Source organism: Leucopleurus acutus (assembly GCF_964270905.1).
Source record: "Leucopleurus acutus genome assembly, chromosome: 14".
Lineage (NCBI taxonomy): Eukaryota > Metazoa > Chordata > Mammalia > Artiodactyla > Delphinidae > Leucopleurus > Leucopleurus acutus.
Window position 1 is genome coordinate 45,670,149 of NC_139156.1, and position 20,812 is coordinate 45,690,960.

Sequence of the window (20,812 nt, forward strand, 5' to 3'; positions counted from 1 at the left end):
CCACGTGGAGGAAAGGGGCATATTTTCTGCTCAGAGCCGTCAACTCCTTTCCCCTATAATTATCTCGCCACCTATGAAATTTCTCTCATGAACTTCTTTTTTGTGATAGCAAAATACACGTTTTTTTGGTTTTGTTTTTTTGTGTGTGTGTGGTATGCAGGCCTCTCACTGCTGTGGCCTCTCCCGTTGCGGAGCACAGGCTCCGGACGCGCAGGCTCAGCGGCCATGGCTCACGGGCCCAGCCGCTCCGCGGCATTTGGGATCTTCCCAGACCGGGGCATGAACCCGTGTCCCCTGCATCGGCAGGCGGACTCTCAACCACTGCGCCACCAGGGAATCCCAAAATACACGTTTTGATTAAAATTTCTCTGGGAGAATTTTTTAACCCATTGCACTCTCTAAGGCAGTGGTCCCCAACCTTTTTAGCACCAGGGACCGGTTTTGTGGAAGACAACTTTTCCATAGGCCGGGGGGGGGGGGGGGGTGGGGGGGGTCGGGGGGGGGTCGGGGGGTGGGGGGGCGGGGGGGATGGTTCAGGCGGTAATGCGAGCGATGGGGAGCCGCAGATGAAGCTTCGCTCGCTCGCCCACCGCTCACCTCCTGATGTGTGGCCCGGTTCCTAACAGGCCGTGGACCAGTACTGGTCCTTGGCCAGGGGGTTGGGGACCCCTGCCCTAGGGGCCGTTGTCCAGATATGAAGCTGCCTAGTGGCAGTCGAGGCTGAGGTTGGTGGCCCAGGCTGCTCTGGCCTCCCCACTACCCAGGCCACCTACCCCAGGTGCCTTGGGAAAAGCTTCTTCCAGTCTTCCCTTTGGTTTCCTGATTACCCTTTGGGAAGATAATTGAAATGTCCTCTTTTGTTAAAATAAGTCAAGGGTCACCTTGTGGAAGGAAACATTGTCACAAATGGCCCTGGGGATGGCTGTTCTGTGTACACCTTGGGGATGGGCAATTTAAATCTGGGGTTTACAGTTGGGTTTAAAGGGGGCAATGAGCCCTAAAATTGTTGGCACCCTAGAATGTGTGGGTGGATTTTCCCCAGGGAGATTGTTTCCAGTTTTCATCAGCTTTTCCTAGGGCTCCATGGTCCCTGCCTGGAGTGACTTGTTTCTGTTGGCTGAGCCAGCTCTTGACTTAACAAGCCTCTATGCCAGGCTTGGGACAACCATTCCCTTCCCACATTCAAGCAGCAGTACTGCTGGCTACTTCTTGAGCAGGGAGGACAAGAAGAGCCAGGCTGAAGCAAGCTGCCTGGCCTCAGAGGAGTCCAGACCTGCCTCTGGGCCTGTTGGAAGTTGCTGTGGTCCTGTGTGCCCGGGATGGAATTTACCAACAATGTCAGGGATGGTCTGTGTTCATAGTCTAGGTCCTATATATATATGGGTACCGATTTCTGAAGGTGGCAGTTTGGGGTTCCCAGACAAGGGGTGATCTTAAATAGGTGAGGGGCACCCCAGACACCTGGAGTGCAGGCTGCTTCCAGCACAAAGCTGGCCCTGGGGAGGCTGGACAGCCTATTCCTTCTAACAGGCCTTGTTCTTGTCTCAATGACAGTGCTGCTGTACCTATGGATTATGACACAAACAAGTGCCAGATAATCTTCAACAAGGAGACCTGCACCTATGCAGTGGTGGAACAGAAGGACCCAGAAAAGACTTGTGCTGTCAGTGGATGGGTGTTATAATGTGCTTCTCATGGACCCAGAGCTCCCAGCCTGCTGGGGGCGCCCAGGTTCTCCCAGGCCAGGCGTCATTCTCCTATGGCCTCTAATAGTCTATGATTGTGTAACCCCACCTATCAGTCAAAAGTGTTTTGAGCAAACACTTGAATATGTGTATACTTTTAGTTTATACATTATGTATGCATTGATAATACACACATTATAAAGCATGTAAACATTTAAAGGAGACAAAAATAAATATGAATAAAAGTTATTTTCCCTCCACTCCCATAGATCATTGTGCATCCCTTACTCAGGGGAGCACTGCTGCTTCTCTTGCTTCTGATAGATCTGTGCTTTGCTGCCCCAGTGTCCCACTATCTGGTGAAAAATTCAAAATATAAATGTGTCTTAAAGATGAAATCAGATCCTTTATTTTCTTTGAGGTTTTCATGTTTATCCTTCCTTCCTGTTCTTCAGAGAGTATCTGCTGTGTCCCTTATATAAATCTGTGTTTGCCTGAGGTTACAGCAGGTTAGAGCAGGATAGCTTGGAAGAAGTGCCTCTAAGCCCACTTGCAGCCCAGTGGGGTGTTAAGAGGCCAGGAGTCCTGCCTGGTAGATGGGGAATGGCTTGGGTGCAGGGCTACAGTATCAGTACTCAAAACTTAGGGACTTAAAACAGTGACAATGCTGATCATCTCTTGCTGTTTCTGTGTTACAGAACATTTGTTCAGTCAACAGGTCCTTACTGAGTGCCTGGCAGTGCTCTAGGCCTGGGGATACAGTAGTGAACCAGAGAGATCAGGTCCCTGCTCTGTTGGGGCTTAGAGTTGGGTGTGTGTGTACATGACAGATCGCAAACAAGCAAAGAGCCTTCTGTTGAACAATCCATGGGCAATCAGTAAAGAGCTTTATTTGCCCTCTGCCCCCTAACCCCACCTGTGCAAACATACTATGTGGACTAGTTGAGCAATCTAGGCAGGTCCGAGATTTCGGTCACCCTAAGATAATAAAAAAGTGCCTTGGTCACTTTTAGTTACAAAAGAAGTCTCAATCCAGAATCTGCTTCTGAATTGAAGAGGGAATGAGGGACAGTGTGATGCCATCTTGGCTCCGTCTGCCTGTGGCAGTGTTTAAGATGATTTACTTCCTCATGAGGCTTTTGTGGGCCTTTCTGATATTCCCTGCATCTCCTCTTTCTCCACAGCTCCGCTCCTAATCACAGGCCATGAGAGCCCTTTTAGCTTCTGCATCTGAACCTATGTTTCCTGTTGCTGTCTGCTGAGATAGCCTTACCCCTTGTTATTCTTGGGTGAGATGCATAAAACCCAATTACAATCATTTCGTTTGCAAATCCTACTCATGGGAAATCTGGGGAGCAGTTAGCAGCTAGTATTGGGGACTTCTGTCAGAACTAAGACAGAAAGATTCTTATTTTAACATCTGGTAATAAACAAACAAACAACTAAATAAAATTCCAATATGGATAATTAATGCCAAAACGTGAGGGGAGGTACAGAGTGGTGGAATGTGGAGTGCAGAAAACTGTGTGGTGTGTGATACGGTGCAAACAAGAAAATGCTTTGAAGTCAGATGGTGTAATTTGGAACCTGGGCTTTGACATTTATTTATTTATTTACTGAATTTTAAAAAATTGTGGCAAGATACACATAACATAAAATTTATCATTTTAACCATTTTTGTGTACAATTGAGCAGCATTTAGTATACTCCCATTGCTGTGCGACCATCACCACCACCCATATCCAGAACTTCGCATCATCCCAAACAGAAACTCTGTACTCATTAAACAATAACTTCCCTTCCCCAAGTCTGTGGCAACCACCATTCTATTTTCTGTCTCTATAAATATGGCTGTTGTAGGTACCTCATATATATGGAATCATACTTTGTCCTTTTGTGTGTTCTGACTTTTATTTTTGCATCTGTACGTTAAGCCTAAATAATATCTGCCTTGTTAGGACATCTGGTGTGAGAGAATCACTTAGGATAGTCCTCGTTACAGAGCCTGCCTTCGACAAATGTTTCTTTCATTTAATCTTATTTATTCCTAAACGGCGAAAGGACCCTGATCTATGGCCCAGGAAAACTTGTGCGCCGGCGCTCTCGCCCTCTGGAGCGTAGTCAAGGACCTTGGGCCGACTCGACTTGAGATCTCGCGAGACTGTCAAACATTTGGTAAGAGGCGTGGGAGGAAGGTTGTGTTCTCGCGAGAAGTCTGCCTTTAGGCCCTTGGCTTGTGTCGGGCAGTGCTTCTGTCCGCTAAGGTCTTCTCAGAACGCCCGGAGCTGCACTCGGAGGTGGTAAGTACCGGAGGGGCTAGCGGGGCGGGCGTGCCTCCTCCCTATCTCAACGCCGCGGGTCGGTCTGGGGCGCCATGGCCGCGTACCGGACCGGCCCGGGCCTGTCTGGGGCAGCCTTTCGAGGCCGGCCTCTCCCTCGACCCGCTTGCCTCGAGGGCGGCCTCCTCCTGCCTGCCCGCCGGCCTGGGCCTGCCTTCCTCTCTCTGGCCCTCGACTCTCGGCCTGAGGGCCACCTCTTTCTCCCCGCCCGGCCTGTTCTCCCTTCGTCCTTAGACACTCTGGCTTGGGGACCACCAACGGCTGTCTGCCGCCCGCCTCCCGGCCCCGGCTGTGACAGCTCCAAGTTTTTGCTCCCTCTCGCCGGGGTCACTTGGAGCAAGGAGGGGCCTGTTTTCCCGGCCGGACCCAGAGTATATACATTCCTAGCCTGTTGGGTGGAAACGCGAAGAAGATAACGTTTTTCTCGGCCCTCTACCTGCCAACACAGCGTCACTTACCGTAAAGTGCTTGTAGTTCTCCTAACAGTCCCGAGAGGTAGTTCCATTATCTCCTTTTTACAGATGAGAAAAGCGAGGCTTGCTAGTTCATTGACTCATTCCACCAAGAATTATTTAATTCAGTGCCTATATGTTAAGGGTGTTGAGGATATAGCGATGAAAGAAAATGGGCACAGCCCTTATTTTCATGGAACTGAATTCTTGTGGCAGGAGCAACAATGATCATATAGTCTTAAGTGTCACATGATGTAACAGGGGTGATGCGATCAAGAATGGCAGAAGGCGGAGTGCTAGTGTCTGTTTGACCCCAAAGGCAGAGCTTTTTTCACCGTACCATTTTGTGTTGTTTTCTAATCAGGGTAAGGTTCACCATAGCATAACTGTTTGAACCACCTACTTGGTAATATGGAAATATGGTTGTAGGGACTATTGAGTTACTTCCTGGGTGAGAACGGGGCAGGTAATCATAGCTGGCTCATTTCTGCACAGGGTACTAATGTAACATTTCTGAACTTTAAATAACCTCAGAGCCTTTGAGGAAGACGCACCCAAATGCTGCAGTGGAGATGGGGGGTGTGGTGCATGTACCTTTGAGGCAAGTCACTTGGTTTGCATTTTGACAGTTTGCTAGCTTGCAGATTTGTTAAGTAAGTGAGATGGTATATGTAAAGTCTAGCACGGTAACATTTCTTACATTTTAATATTCTTTCCTCCTTTTCTATTGTCCTTGGGTCCCCAGGGAAAACCTAGTGGTCTAAGGTTTTATGATAACTGTATTTTGTGTTTAAATAAACTTCTACAATTATATTATTACTTTTGGGAAAAGAGGTATTTCAAAAGTGGAGAAGCCTGGTGAGCTATGCAGGGAAAGTAAGATGTGATTCTCAAAGAGGGAGGAGGTATCTTATTTTAGAATTACATAGGTTTCCCCACCCCACCCACATTTTATTAAGATTCAGTCGGTTTAGCTGTGTCAGAATCTCAGTAGCCTGTGTAGGGGCTTCATAAAACTGCACAGGCGATTCTGATACATATCCCTCCCCCACTAGCTTCCTGGCTAGTTTCCCTCCCAGAGTAAGTGTTGGCACACTGGAAGGCATTCAGAGCAGTGGTTGCTGCTGGTGGACTTCTAAATCGCAGTCTATTTCAAAGTTTTCTTATTTTCTTAGTTTTCGGTGACTCAATGGCACAAATTTTCCTCTAGATGGCAAGTTTACCATTGTGTCCTTGGGGACTATCACAGTATGTGTCAGCTTAGACACTCAATAAATATTTGTTGAATGAATAAAAAGAGATAATAAAATCTTGACACCTAAATGATCCCTTCAACATACATTGTGTGGTTGGAGACCTTAGACTCATCTGGCATTAAATCTTGGTTCTTTTACTTGGAATCCTGTGACTGTAGGTAATATATCTAACCTTGTCAAGCCTTAGTTTCTCTCTTTTTAAGATTGTGTTGATACATCACTAATCATTAGAGAAATGCAAGTCAAAACCACAATGAGGTATCACCTCCCACCAGTCAGAATGGCCATCATCAAAAAATATACAAACAGTAAATGCTGGAGAGGGTGTGGAGAAAAGGGAACCCTCTTGCACTATTGGTGGGAATGTGAATTGATACAGCCACTATGGAGAACAGTGTGGAGGTTCCTTAAAAAACTAAAAATAGAACTACCATATGACCCAGCAATCCCACTACTGGACATATACCGTGAGAAAACCATAGTTCAAAAAGAGACATGTACCACAATGTTCATTGCAGCACTGTTTACAATAGCCAGGACATGGGAGCAACCTAGGTGTCCATTGACAGATGAATGGATAAAGAAGATGTGGCACATATATACAATGGAATATTACTCAACCATAAAAAGAAACGATATTGAGTTATTTGTAATGAGTTGGATGGACCTAGAGTCTGTCATACAGAGTGAGTAAGTCAGAAAGAGAAAAATACAGTATGCTAACACATACATGGAATCTAAAAAAAAAAAAGTTCTGATGAACCTAGGGGCAAGAAGACGGGAATAGAGATGCAGACGTAGGGTATGGACTTGAGGACACGGAGAGGGGGAAGGGTAAGTTGGGATGAAGTGAGAGAGTAGCATTGACATATATACACTACCAAATGTAAAAATAGATAGCTAGTGGGAAGCAGCTGCATAGCACAGGGAGATCAGCTCGGTGCTTTGTGACCACCTAGAGGGGTGGGATAGGGAGGGTGGGAGGGAGGCGCAAGAGGGAGGGGATATGGGGATATATGTATACAGATAGCTGATTCACTTTGTTATACAGCAGAAATTAACATTGTAAAGCAATTATACTCCAATAAAGATGTTAAAATAAATAAATAAATTGTGTTGATAGTGCATATGTACCTTAAAGTTTTGTGAGAACTAAATGTGATAATGTGTAAAAGTAAAAGTCTTGGCACATAGATATATTAAATACTTACCGAAGCCATTCTTTTTTTTTTTTATATATATTTATTTATTTTTGGCTACGTTGGGTCTTTTGTTGCTGTACGTAGGCCTTCTCTAGTTGCGGCGAGCTGGGGCTACTCTTTTGTTGCTGTGCCCATGCTTCTCATTGCAGTGGCTTCTGTTGTCGTGGAGCACAGGCTCTAGGTGCGTGGGCTTCAGTTGTTGTGGCACAGGGCTCAGTAGTTGTGGCTCACGGGCTCTAGAGCGCAGGCTCAGTAGTTGTGGTGCACGGGCTTAGTTGCTCTGCGGCATGTGGGATCTTCCCGGACCAGGGCTCGAACCCATGTCCCCTGCATTGGCAGGCGGATTCTTAACCACTGCGCCACCAGGGAAGTCCCTGGATCCATTCTTCCAATGAATATTTATTGAACATCTACTGTATAACAGTGAACAAAAAGACAAAGTCCCTGCCTGTGTGGAACGTATATCTTCTAGTGTGTTTTCTGAAGTGGGATCAGAAAATAAATGGTTTCTACGTGTCAGATACTGATAAATACTATGGAGATAATTTAAAAATAAAATATATTAAGGGGGAGCGTGTGGAAGGAAGACTTATTTTACATAGGGTAGTGAGGAAGATGACACTAAGGAAGAGGAGTGGGCACGATATCTGGAGGATAAATGCAAGGGCCCTGAGGCATGCTGGAGGAGCAGTTCCAGCCTCAGAGAATGAAGACCGTTCACTATGCAGGATACACAGTGCAATGTGCTGCTGGATCAGAGAGCACCTTCTGAGTGTTACTGAAATCAGTAAATTCAGTGTCTCTGTATACTTACTAGTTAGGTTGCAAGTCCAAAGTGATTATGATAAGGGACCAACCAATATGTATATACTGGATTAAGTTCAGTTTCATGAAAGAACTATAGATTTCCATGGCAGTTTTATTATTCTTCCTGCTGCTTTTTGGCCGTCTTAAAATTTTGCTCCGGGTTTTCACTTTGGCTCTGTTTCCTATACAGGTATGTCTAAATACATTGTTGCGACATACAAGATGTAAACAATGCAGGTGGCCTAGGCTGATAAGGAGGCCAAGTTGACCACTTTTGCTCTGGTGAATTGTTTTAATAGTGTTTCTATCTATGCTTGTCAGTTAGAGGAGCTGCCATATAGTCTTTCTCAGCTTGTCTTCTTTGCTTGTTAAATCATAACATTACAGTCATAATTTGTAAACTTCCCACCTAGCCTGCCATACCTCAAATCCTAGCAAGTCATCCTTACTCTGAATTAAATAGATTCACTGGCAAGTGAACAAAAAGTTATCTTGAGGGTGCTTTTTTTTCTTTACTACTGACATGAATGCTCATTCCAACTCTCTTAGCCATTCTTATCCCAGCTCGTCATCCCTGATTTTGCTTGGCTCAATTATGCAGTGGAATCAAGATGTTCTTTTTGAGGTAAGGAGTATGTTTGGGTGTTAAGTATTCCTCTTATCTAGCATTGCCTTGAGTCCTTTACAAATGTAACAATTTGGTTCAGTGAAGGAGTGAGTAACTGGCAACATAGGTTAAAAGGTTTTTGCTTGTCAGTTGCTCATAGACAAGAAGTTAGGTCTTTTAATACTTGGACAACTACAGATTTCATAAGAACATGATCTCAGGTATATTTTGAGTTTTATTTTGGCATATTTTCTAGTCCCCCAGGCTTTAGAGGAGGGAAAATATTTTATAACTTGCTTATTTCTGTGGGGGAAAACTGCAAGGTGTTTACCATATAAAATCAGGGATAAAATGATATTATTACTGTGATGGTAGATAAATAACATGGTTTCCTAACCTTGGCTATATTATGGCGGGAAGTTTCAAGTTGAAGATAGGGCACAGCCCTACTTCTGAAAGCTTACCAAACTTCTGTGATGTCAGCTGGAATTTCTGTGGTACTGCAAAATCAGAGAAAAAAATCCAGAGTTGGCTGTAAATACAGTTAATGTTTCCCCTTTAACTCACAAATCAGCTGGTGCTTGTGAATCTGTATAGCTGGGCTTTGATGGGCTTGGCATCAGGAAGGACACATTATATCAGTGCCTATCCTGGAATCATAGTTTCAGTAGCAATATCCTTGCTAGTTTTGTCTTGTTTGAAAGAGAACAAAAAGTAATAGTTATGGTAGAAACATTTCCACTTCTGAAAAACCCTCCTGAATTAATGCAGGCCTTAGTGGGACATCAAGTTGATTACTTATGTTTGAAGCAGAATTCTACCATAGTTATTGTGGCTGGTCTGAAATTGAGCATTCATTTAACATTTATTCATTCATCCATTTATCAAACATGTATTAAGCCTCTGTTGAGTTGAGGGCTACAGCACTGCACAACTCCAGGGACACCATTCTCTTTATTTCAATTCAATAGAGCACATAGAATGTAAAGGGGGGTTGGTAATGCCATGATACCGATAGCAGGCAGTCTGTTCAGCACTAGGGTGTACAAAGCCAAATAATATGTGGTCCCTTCTCTTGGGGACCTCTCAGGCTAAGGAGGCAGACATGTAACAGTAAGGATAACATGTGTTATAGGTGTCACGCTGGAAACTTATACAGATTACAGTGAGCCCAGAGGAGGCAGCAGTTAACTCACTAGGTCAAAACTATTGAGGAATGGGATGCTTGGTCAGGAAAGGCTTAATAGTGTTGGTGACTTAAGCATAGTCAGAAAAGCAGACAGTCGGGGAGAAGGGGAGGAACTGGCTTTGCTGGCAGAGAGAGCTGGGAGAGCCAAGCTGTACAAGGCAAACCAGCCTGGTCTATGCATGGAACTGCCGTCTGGAAGATCATGATGTGGGCGCTGCTCTGGGGAGACAGCAGGAGAGTCAGGCTGAAGCCAGAAGACAGAGAACTTTATTTATTAAAGAAATTTGGACTTTATCCTGTAGGCAGGGGGGAACCATTGGAGAGTTATAGTTTATGCTCTCTTTAGATGAGATGATCTACTAATCTACCGGGAAATAGATGATTCTCTTGTTGTGAGACACCGTAGAAATCTTGAAACATAAGAGAGGTAAAATGCCTTATGACTTTTTTCCCTTTAGAACTTAAACATTTCATAAATATGCCAGGGCAAATAACAAAGCTTAAGGGAGTAAAGAGGTGCCTGCAAAGTCTGAATGCAGAATTCTTGTAGATGTTTATGGTTTTTTTCTCTCCCCAGTGTTTTTATATTTATATACTCTTTAGTAAATCACATCATTATAGTAACTAAAGCTGTCATAAACAGAATAACACTGACTCTCAGTAACTGTGTAAGTTCAAGTGAAGAAGAGCTGCAGCATTTAGTGTGCTGAGGCATTGGCCAGGATCCTTTAGAGAGGGCATAGAAACCACTGGTTATGTAGGTGATGGTCCACAAAGTTCCTACTGTATTTATTTACATTGTAACTATTTTGTAGTGGCATATAAAAGAGAGGTGAAAGTTCTTGACAGTCATTTTTACAGACTGAGGATTCCTTTTTTCTAGCCATTGACTTAAAGTATAAATACAAAGGGCTATCAAATTTTAACTTAACATCATTCAGAGGTATGTATCTTTTTTGTATCTTCACAAAATATGTTCTCCAATGAAGAAATTTTGAATTCAGAGATAAGTTGCTTTCTCATTATTTTTGGTAGTGAATGTCTGAAGTGGGATCCCAGAAACTGTGCAACACAGATAAAGCAGGCACTTCCATAAACTCTGTTCATCTGAAATCTGAGGGATGCTTAATTGAGGGTGATAGTCTTCAGTGTCCACTGGCCTTTGCTTTTTGTCAAGTGGTTTTGCTTTACTCTGTTTATGAAGATAGCTTCATATGCATAGATGAGAGTAAGTATTTTACATTAAAAAAATTGAAGGGAATGACAAGGCTGTATAGAATTCTATCTCTGGCCTGATGGGATATGCAGACTTTGAGGATTATTTTCGGAGAAAAGGGCATCAAAGTAGAGTACCATGAGCATGATAATCATCAGACAGGAAGTACTTACTATGTGTAAGATACTGTCTTAAACATTTTTTTGTATATTCATATAATTCTCATTGAGTTGGGCCCATTATTATTGTCCTCATTTTACAGATGGGGAAACTGAGGCACAGATTGGTTAAGTGACTTGCCTAAGGTTACACCGCATCTAAGTGGCAGAGCCAGGTTTTGTGTGGCAACGGTCTAGCTCCAGAGTTCATCCTCTTAACTACTCTGTACTACTGTCCTGGTGGAGCTTTCATTTCACTATTGTATTCCCAGCACCTAGAATAGAGCTTGGCATCTGGTTGGTGCTCAGCTTGTTGAATGAGAAGCATCCATGAGTGTTAAATGCAGCACTGGATTGAGGCCGTGTGGACTGTGTTTGAGAGAGACAGAGGGACGCTGGGGTATAGGTAGAGGTATGTCACAGAAGTGAGATGTCAGAGCCTGAAACAAAAGCCGGGCCTTGAACCTGTTAGGCTGACAGTGGTAATCTCAGGGAGTCAGGAGCTACTGGCCAGGAACATTCCAGTAATAACTCCGGAAGCCTTCTGACTGGCCCACGTTTGTTATTTCTTTGTAGTGATTAGCAGCAAAATCCTTAAATCAAAGACGTCTTGACGATTTGGGGCGCGGATCGGGGTGGACACAGGCTAAGCGCTGGAGCAGGTGGGCCGAGGAGAGGCTGGAGAGGAGCCCCTGGCATCCCTCGGGGCTCTGCGAGCTGGCTTTCGCCCTGAGCGGTCGGGCGGGGATGGTGGCGTCCAGCCGGGAGCCCAAGCGGCTCGGAGCCACGCCGGAGCCTTGCGGGAGGCTGCGGGGGCTCCTCGGGCAGCTATAGGGTCTCGCGAGGCGCCCGAGTGGGCGGAGCCTCCGGCCCCACCCCGGCGCCGACGTGCGCGCTCCCGCCCGCCCGTGGGGAGCTGCCAGGCGCGCGGGCGGTGCGCGACCTGAGGGTTCAAGGAAACTTTGTCACCCTGGTCGCGGATAAAGCAGCGTTCTGCTTGCTGGGCAGCTCACACGGCGGGCACCTGGCCTGCAAGGAGGTACGTCTGGCAGTGCAGGGCCGCAGCGGGGGCCCTCGGGGTGGGCTCCCCTTGCCGGGCTGGGAACGGGCCCTGCGGCCGGGGCTGTGCGTATGCGTACTGAGCAGTACTCGTGCCCGCTCTTAAGCGGAGAGTGAACGCGCGGCTGCGGCTTCCAGGGAGGACGGGACCCAGGCTCTTAGGGCGACAGTGCTCCTAGAAAGTGTTGGGAAACCTGGAAAGTCGCATGAGTCAATGTTGCTTTTGAACTAGAAACGCTTAAATTGGCATTAGATGGTAATGACCAATATTGTGGTCAGTTTTCAGTTACTGCTTCGGAAAGTTGAAGTGCTGGAATTGATTGCTCATGGTTACATGTATAAAGGTAGATCTGAGCGCAGTAAGGTCTGAAGTGTTAAACGATCTTAAAATGTGCTATCGTGAATTTATTACCTTATTTTGTTTGTTTCTTCAGGAATTAATCTTTTTACATGGTTTGTAAAAAAATTACGAAGAATCAGATCTTGAATTTCAGAAATTATTAAAGAAGTAAAGGGTTAGGATAAGATACGTATAGATAACCTTTGAGTTAATGAATTGTGACATAAAAAAACCTTTTGTTTTTTAAAACTGACAGTAAGAAGAAAACATGTTAAGAAATGTCTCAAGGTAAAATTGCATGCGGACTATTACTATAATTTTTTTCCTGAAAATTTGTACAGATGTTCTGATATATATTGTCTTATCAAAGATAACCAAATGGGCAGTTAGTGTTTCGAATTTAGTAATTCATAGAACATAGTAAGTGTCTTATGGGTCTGTTTTTTAAGGGCTTGGTCTTTTCGCAGTGATTTAGATGCTAGGAAAATAAGTGAAAAGTGGACACCTTTTTTGGAGAGGAGGGCCATTTGGGAAAGGGGGACAAGCAGTGAGACCTGGAAGGTGCAGTTAGAAATGATATAAGCATTCAGACAGAGGAATGGAATGCGGAATGGTTGTGATAAGATGTGAGATCAGAACCCAGGGCTGTTGCTCCTGTCCTTCATCTTGGAAGTGTTTTGATTATTCTGAGTCTATCATGATGTGCTGTTTATTTTTGTTAGCATTATCTAAGGAAGACGGTTCTGAAAAATTGTTATAATTTATTGAGGACTATGAGAATTGGCTGAGATTCTTTTTTTTTTTTTTTTGCGGTACACGGGCCTCTCACTGTTGCGGCCTCTCCCGTTGCGGAGCACAGGCTCCGGACGCGCAGGATCAGCGGCCCTGGCTCACGGGCCCAGCCGCTCCGCGGCATGTGGGATCTTCCCGGACCGGGGCACGAACCCGTGTCCCCTGCATCAGCAGGCGGATTCTCAACCACTGCGCCACCAGGGAAGCCCTGGACTGAGATTCTTAATGGAAGGTGTTCCATTAGTAACCCATTGGAATGTTAATTTTAATCTTTAGTGTTGGCAAATAAAAAGAATTTATGGGTGATAATACACTAAAGGAAGAACAAGCTGGTAAGAAGGAGAGAATCCAGGACTAGACCCTAGGAATGCTAGTTCTAAACCCAAATCTGCGTGTAATGGCTGTGGATGGGTCATTTAAACTCTCTGGGGCTTTGTGGCTTCATCTGTTTAATGAGAGTAGTCTACTAAAGAGATGGCTAAGGTTTTCCAACTTTAAATTGTGGTTTGTGTCGGTCACAAGAGGGTTATGTTTCTTTGGAAATTTTATGGTTAAACCATATGATAGGGACTTAGCTTCATTTGTGGTTTAGTTGCTCAGTTCTGGTTCCATGATCTTTGGATTTCATAACTAGATTTGTGCAAAGCATTATGCAAGTATGGCATATATAGTTTGTGGAACTCTTCTTTGAGGAAAGCTCCAGGTTTTCCTGGAGCCTTATTCATTTGTTTGAAGGATGTGTGTGTTTCCCCCTCTATCTCTCTCCTCCTCCAAAACCTAGAACAGGAACCCTAGAGGCAGGGAAGTTTTAGAAAGCACTTAAACTTTTAACTTGTCTCAAAAAAAAAAAATACACATTTAAGGCAATCCTCTGTTGAAGGTGGTAGGGCAGTAGTTTGTATTATAAAGGTGAAGAGAAAAAGACATTTTTAGTAGTCTTTCATTGATCTGAATTTTAGAATTAGAGCTGATTTGGTCTAATCTTTTTACAGGTAAGAAAACAGGCAAAAGTGTGTGTACACTTGGTATATATTAGAGAGTTTAGACTACTGAGCTTTTGCCATAAAAACAACTTGCCTTTTGCTGGGTTTTACAGGGAGAGAGTATATGGGGAGCTATATTTATTAAATAGGTACCACATCCTCACCCCTAAGTCTATGAGGTAAGTATTGTTATCCTCACTTATTTAATTAAGACATTAGGTTCAAAAAGGGCAAATGGTCCAAGGTCATAGCATTGATTAATGGCTAAATGATTCTAAGTCAGGGCCTCCTCACTTCAAAGCCTTTTCTAGCTTCAGTGCTGCTTTCTATATAGTCCATAGGTGGAGATTCTTAAGGTCCCCATAATTCAGCTAACCAAAAACAACCAAAGCGTTAAAAAGTGCAGTGTGCAGGGCCTGGGTTAAGTGCCTAAAGGCAGATACTGTCTCACTTTAACTTCATTGCAGCACTTCGTAGCTACTGGCATTGTCCACATTTTTCTAGAGGAAACTGAGGTCCAGAGAAGTTAAGTAACTCGCTCATGGGTCTGAAGGTTGCAGATGGAGCTGGAATTCTGGTTTGTCAGGCCTCAGAGTAATCTCTTAAACATCATGCTTGCTACATTGACTCTCTAACCTGAAAGGAATGGTGAATTTTTGAAATTGACCATATGAGCTAGATAACTCATAAACGTCTCTTTGGATGTGACATTTCATAAAGCTAGCTCAGGCTTCACCTTATTGTGGTTTGAATTCACCCATGTGGTGGAGTTCTTGATTTCAGCTCTGAGGGCTCTCTCCTCACTGCAGTACAAGAAGGCAAACCTTTGCAGAGCTTCTTTCTTGGGATTTCAACTATGGAAGCTGACTGCGCCTTGACTGCTCCACAGGGAGGAGGAGGGTCAGAGCCAAGGGCAGCGAAGGGACAGACATCCCTGGGGCTGGCCGTAAAGAAATGAAACAGGTTTTCTTAATGGCTTTAAAGACCCCTACTCTAACAAGGTTACTGTTTTGAAGGATAACACTCATTTTAATTTGAAAACAAGGGATAAATATGTGGGGAAAATCAGTTTTGTAACTTTTAAATCTCATCCTATTTTCTATCCATAGCTGATAAGGGGAAAATCCAATTTGTGTACTTTTGCCATATTCTGTTCTTGTTAGGCAGTTGTATAGTATTTGTGATGGACTTGAGAAGACTTCTCTAAGTCAGCACTGTATGCATTTGAATTTGTCTCCCACGTGATCTAGAGTTCTGGGGTATTTGACATTGTGAAGCAACATTTTGACTTAATGTTACTGTTTAAATTTTACACTGTGCCAGGCATTGTGGCATTGCACACACATGGTGAGGTCCTAAGAATGGGAAATTTGGCACAGGTGAAAGTTGGTTATACATTTGAAAGACACCTAAACATGCTTTGCATATAAGTAACTTAAGTGAAAAGTGAAGCAACTTGTGGTAATGAGATGACATTCCACTTTCTGAATATGAGCCAGCATTTCACTCGTTATGCAGGTATTGTTCAAAGTTCCTACAGTGTGCACTAAGTGCACACTAATGGTGTGCTTAAAACAGGGCAGCTTACAGTGTGAGAAAGAAGGTAGCAAAGTAGCTGCAGCTGGTGTTTCAAGGGTTGGAAAAAAAATCTCCAAGGGGATTCCTGTCGAATCCAGTTAATGAAGCCCTTCCATTTTAGAGATCATTATGGGGAAACAGACTGTGGCAACAAAATAGCAGGGGGAAGTTAGAAAATTTCCTGAATCTTTCAGGAACTCTAGTTCCTGAATGGGAATTTTCTGCTGAGATGGTCAAAAGAAAGCCTACTGGGCTTTTTCCTCCCGCTGTCTTATTTCTGGGGGTGGGGAATCACAGTGTTCAGCCCGTTTCAGCTTCTAGCTAGCCACCTGGCCCTAAACCTTGGCTTAAAGATGCAGTGTAGGCCAGAGTTCCCTGTGTCTCGGATGAGCAGTCAGCCATTTGCACTGTGTAGACTGCTGTTCAGCCGAAAGCTGGCTTGCTTCTCTGAGAAGGTCGTTTCCTTCAGGACTGTTAGGAAGTTCTTTCATATGTTGCCTCAGATATCTTCTGTTAATCCTCCTCTACTCCTTTGGGTCATTCTGAACAGGTCTAATTCTATTTGACAGGTCTCCAAGTATTCCAGAATAGTAAATTTGTCCTCCCAGAGACTCCTCTTATCTAAACAGCCTCCCTTCCTGGAGAAAGTTTTCATGGTTTTGAGGCCCCTTTCTTTTTTCTTCTAAATGCCTCTTTCTGAAGTTTGCTATTCAGAAAGAAATTTCAAAATTAGTCTAATAAACATGGAACTGATTAGTGGCAAATGCTATACTTCTGGTAAATGTAGTCAAATAGCATGTAAGTAATTTTCCTCTGAGATCCAGCACACTGCTAACTCATATAGAGCTTGCTTTCAATTAAAAACCTCCATCCTTTTACATTTATTCTCTTCCACTTTGTCCTCCCCCGTTCAAGTAAAAAAAAAAATCTACATTTTTGTTTTATAAGATTTAACAGCTATGTAGAGATTGTTTGGAATCTGTTTTTGTCACAGCCCCGTGTTGTCTCCAACTTTAATGTCTGTCTTCTGTGTTTTCATCCAGGCAATTAGGGAAAACAGTTGAGTAATTGGGGAAAACAGGGGCATACCTCTAAATACTTAACAGACTGGTTTCAATTCATTATCCTTTGAGTACTTTGTAAAAAATAATTTTATGATTCAATTTAGTTGGCCTGTTTTGCCCATGTTCACTTTGTCCACAGAGATGGTATACAACCTTGTCACAAGTCTTACTATTGTCCAAATATATCGTGTCTAAAGGATTACGTTGACTGGCCAGTTCAGTAAAACTACCCAAGAAGGAAATAATTTTGGTGTCACAGGGCTTAGTGAATCCATGCTGCGCTACTGTGATTACTGCTTTCTTTTTGTAAGTATTTAGAAACCATCTCTGATTCTAGATCTATCCAGGATACACATCAGACTGTTCTTCCAGCAGTTTTTGTCAAGCTTTGCTTCATTGCTTTTCTGACAGTCTTCTGTCCCAGTCTCATATCATTATATCTTGGGTTATGTGGTATTTTTCCACTTCTGTTTCTTCTCTCCTATGCTTATTAGAAAATTCTCTGTGGTTTCCCACACCAGTTTCTCTAAGTACCTCCCTTATAGCAGAATCCCATGAAATTATTGTCAGATTTACATTCCTGAGAGTTTCCTAGCTATGAAGGCATCCCTGAGTTCTTCCTAAATATAAAAGGAGGGGGGGAATAAAAAATTTAATCCTCCCAATAAATTTAGGTTAATGTCAGATCTAAACAGTGTTCTAAACTCTGTGTATTAGGTTATTGGTTTGCACCTTCTTTCCAAAGTAATTATGGGTCCTTCTAGACCTTTTAGTCTTCAGCTCTAAATCTATAAAACGAGAACACATGCCCCCTATGACTTCAGGTATGTAAATAGAAACAATCTAGTGTTCTTTTAACTTTTTGGAGGCTATATGCCCTATCAATTCAGGCAATTTAGTGTATTTTTTTCAGAAATATCTGTTCCCATGTAAAGTGTAACTAAAGTAGATGCATAGGATTTTTGGGCAGGAACACAGTAATGGTGGGCGGGGAAGAGGAGTTAATATTTATTAAGGGTATACTATGTACCAAGTCCTATGTCGGAAGTAATCTAAGTAGTTAGTAACTGGGAGCTGGTTGGAATAATCATGTGGGAGATGATTGCAGGGTGGTTTTTGGTTGTAATTATGGTGCAATTTGGATTGTTCTTTTTTTCTTTTAAAGGAACAGGGAGCAGAATGAGTACCTCACAGGACCAGAGTGGCTGCTCCAGTAATAAAGAACCCCTTTTGAGGTGTTGTGATGCACGGAGGGACTTGGAGCTTGCTATTGGTGGAGTTCTCCGGGCTGAACAGCAAATTAAAGATAACTTGCGAGAGGTGTGACGTGTGCTTTTCTCTTTCCTTGTCTGAACTCTTATTACAGGGCTGGTTAGAGCATGGCGAAGGGATTGGCTTCTCCAAACCCAAAAGTTTTACCCCATGCCTTGCATGGTCTGCCTGAAATGTTGATGCCTTTGATCCCAAAGGGAAAATAAAGCAGATGTTAGAAGAGTTTGGAAACTCCTGCACCACCTTAGATAATTCAGTCCAGCGTGCATTTTTTTTTTTTTTTTTTTTGCGGTACGCGGGGCTCTCACTCTTGTGGCCTCTCCCGTTGCGGAGCACAGGCTCTGGACGCGCAGGCTCAGCGGCCATGGCTCACAGGCCCAGCCGCTCCACGGCATGTGGGATCTTCCCGGACCGGGGCATGAACCCGTGTTCCCTGCATCGGCAGGCGGACTCTCAACCACTGTGCCACCAGGGAAGCCCCAGCGTGCATTTTTGATTGCTTCCGTGTGTGGTCCCTGTGCCAAGCACTGCCATCCGCTAAAAAGTAACAAAGTGAATGAGCTCAGCTCATTGAACTGGTCAGTTGTTCTTAATGCATAAAGGATGGCACTTCAGCATGTCCCCTACCATCTGTTAATTTGGTATTGGCATGGTTTTGGTGGTGGCATGGTTCTATAAACGACTTAATTGTTAGAGCTAGCCAGAACGAAATCTGTTCCTTCTATTGGCCTAATAACGTTCTGCTGGTGAGTGGGTAGACCAAGTGTTACATGACTTTGAAATACCACTTTACTATCCAGAAAAAGGTGTTTTAAAATATAGTTTCTTGGGGCTTCCCTGGTGGCGCAGTGGTTGAGAGTCCGCCTGCTGATGCAGGGGACACGGGTTCGTGCCCCGGTCCGGGAAGATCCACATGCCGCAGAGCGGCTGGGCCGGTGAGCCATGGCCACTGGGCCTGCGCGTCCGGAGCCTGTGCTCCGCAGCGGGAGAGGCCACAACAGTGAGAGGCCTGTATACCGCAAAAAACAAAAACAAAAACAAAACAAAACAAAACAAAATATATATAGTTTCTTATGTGGATTCTCCTGGATAATTTATAGATGTTATGATTTTCTTCCTTAGAAATTTTATATTTATCCCTCTTGAATCATTCTTTATGCTTCCAGAGACATTTAGTTTATAATTTTACATAAACTGTCTACCCTGATGGTCTTCTGGCTGTTGACATGCAGTGACACATCTGTTTACTAAATTGGCCTACTGTAAATGTGTTGCTCATTTGTAGGGTGAGAAAAGAGGTAAGGGCTAGTTATTAATATTCTTGTCTTCTTCCACTGATGAATTTGTAAAACTATAGGTTTTCAAATTATGTGGAAAACTTAGGGGCATCAGTATCGCATGACATATCCTGTATTTTCTCTTGACTCCTTTAGGACACCCAAAATAAACCTGATCCTCTTAGAAGAAGGAGTATTGAAGGAGGATTTTGGAGCTTAGATATGCATTATGGCTGGGATTCTTAAACTGGGTCCATGGGGCTTTGGTGGTTTCATGGATGGGATTCAGGACTCAACGCTGAAATTATAGGCAAAATTTTGAATGTATGCATTTTTCTGGGGAGACACTGCATAAATGTCATTGGATAATCAAAAGGATTTGTGACCCCCAGAAGTTTAGGGACCTCGCCATTCTGTGGGAAACACCATTCTTTGAGCTTACAGCACTAGTGAAGCTAACATATATATGTTTTCTAGGTCAAAGCCCAGATTCACAGTTGCATAAGTCGTCACCTGGAATGCCTTCGAAGCCGTGAGGTGTGGCTGTATGAACAGGTAGATCTGATCTATCAGCTTAAAGAGGAGACGCTACAGCAGCAGGCCCAACAGCTGTACTGGGTAAGATGACTGTAAGGCCATGATTGGTTTGAATGTGGTTTCTGGTTTCCAGAGACTTTTTCCTGTAATGCAGCATTAATATAGAGGAGATAAAAATTTAATCTCGAGTGCTATTTGCTATTTGTTAACTTGGATACACTTGGTGCTTTTAGTATCATTGTGGCTAGATGGTTTCATTTTTTTTATAGTTGCTGGGTCAGTTCAATTGTCTTATTCATCAGCTGGAGTGCACCCAGAACAAAGATCTAGCCAATCAAGTCTCTGTGTGTCTGGAGAGGTAAAGACCCTTTTTGCTTGTTTTGACTTTGGCTCTTTGACTTTGGTGTATTAAAAAAGAGTCACTTTGTAACTCATTGCATGATTTGGATTTAACTTGACGTCTCTCTTCCTTGGATAAGATCATCCTGCTTTATATATTTAATATCATACTTGGTATGATACATGGTATATGGTTAAGTCATCTATCTTTGGTTGAGTTTCTTAGAAAAGTACAGTCATTTCAGATAACTCACAATTTGGTTTCTATTTTGGATGAATTTGAAATAGATGTTTCTTTAAAATAGCCAGGTTTTATTTTTTTTCTCCAGACTGGGCAGTTTGACCCTCAAACCTGAAGATTCGACTGTCCTACTCTTTGAAGCCGATATAACTGCCCTGCGCCAGGCAATCACCACGTTTGGGTCTCTTAAGACCATTGTGAGTAGTGTTCATCTCAGAAGGTTCATAGTGAGCTTCTCAGGTCTGTGGCCTCACAGGTGGTCTTAAAAATAACACATTTTCACTGTCAATAGTGGCTTTCTTGAGAATTTGATAAGCTTCAGAAATTTCATTTTCTGATTAAATTTATAGAGCATTAGGCTGGTAGTGCTTGGAATGTGGTATTGACTCATTGATCATCTCTAGAATTCATCTTGTATC

At 43.5% G+C, this 20,812-nt stretch overlaps 1 protein-coding gene across 7 annotated transcripts in view; it reads left to right on the plus strand.

The window, feature by feature from the left end:
- The window catches only part of NCOA4 (nuclear receptor coactivator 4), a 60,281-nt gene that overhangs the window by 33,708 nt on the left and 5,761 nt on the right, over positions 1–20,812 (plus strand). For 2 of the 7 annotated variants that reach the window (XM_082854494.1, XM_082854500.1), the window contains exons 1-5: positions 12,578–12,598; positions 17,893–18,047; positions 19,754–19,894; positions 20,083–20,171; positions 20,482–20,590. In XM_082854494.1, the coding sequence (XP_082710620.1) occupies positions 12,589–12,598; positions 17,893–18,047; positions 19,754–19,894; positions 20,083–20,171; positions 20,482–20,590 (504 nt within the window). In that variant the 5' untranslated portion in view covers positions 12,578–12,588. Of the gene's footprint in view, positions 1–3,875; positions 3,986–12,577; positions 12,599–16,135; positions 17,034–17,892; positions 18,048–19,753; positions 19,895–20,082; positions 20,172–20,481; positions 20,591–20,812 lie in introns of those variants that run through there. The other 5 variants (XM_082854499.1, XM_082854498.1, XM_082854496.1 and 2 more) reach the window with 4 other exon arrangements.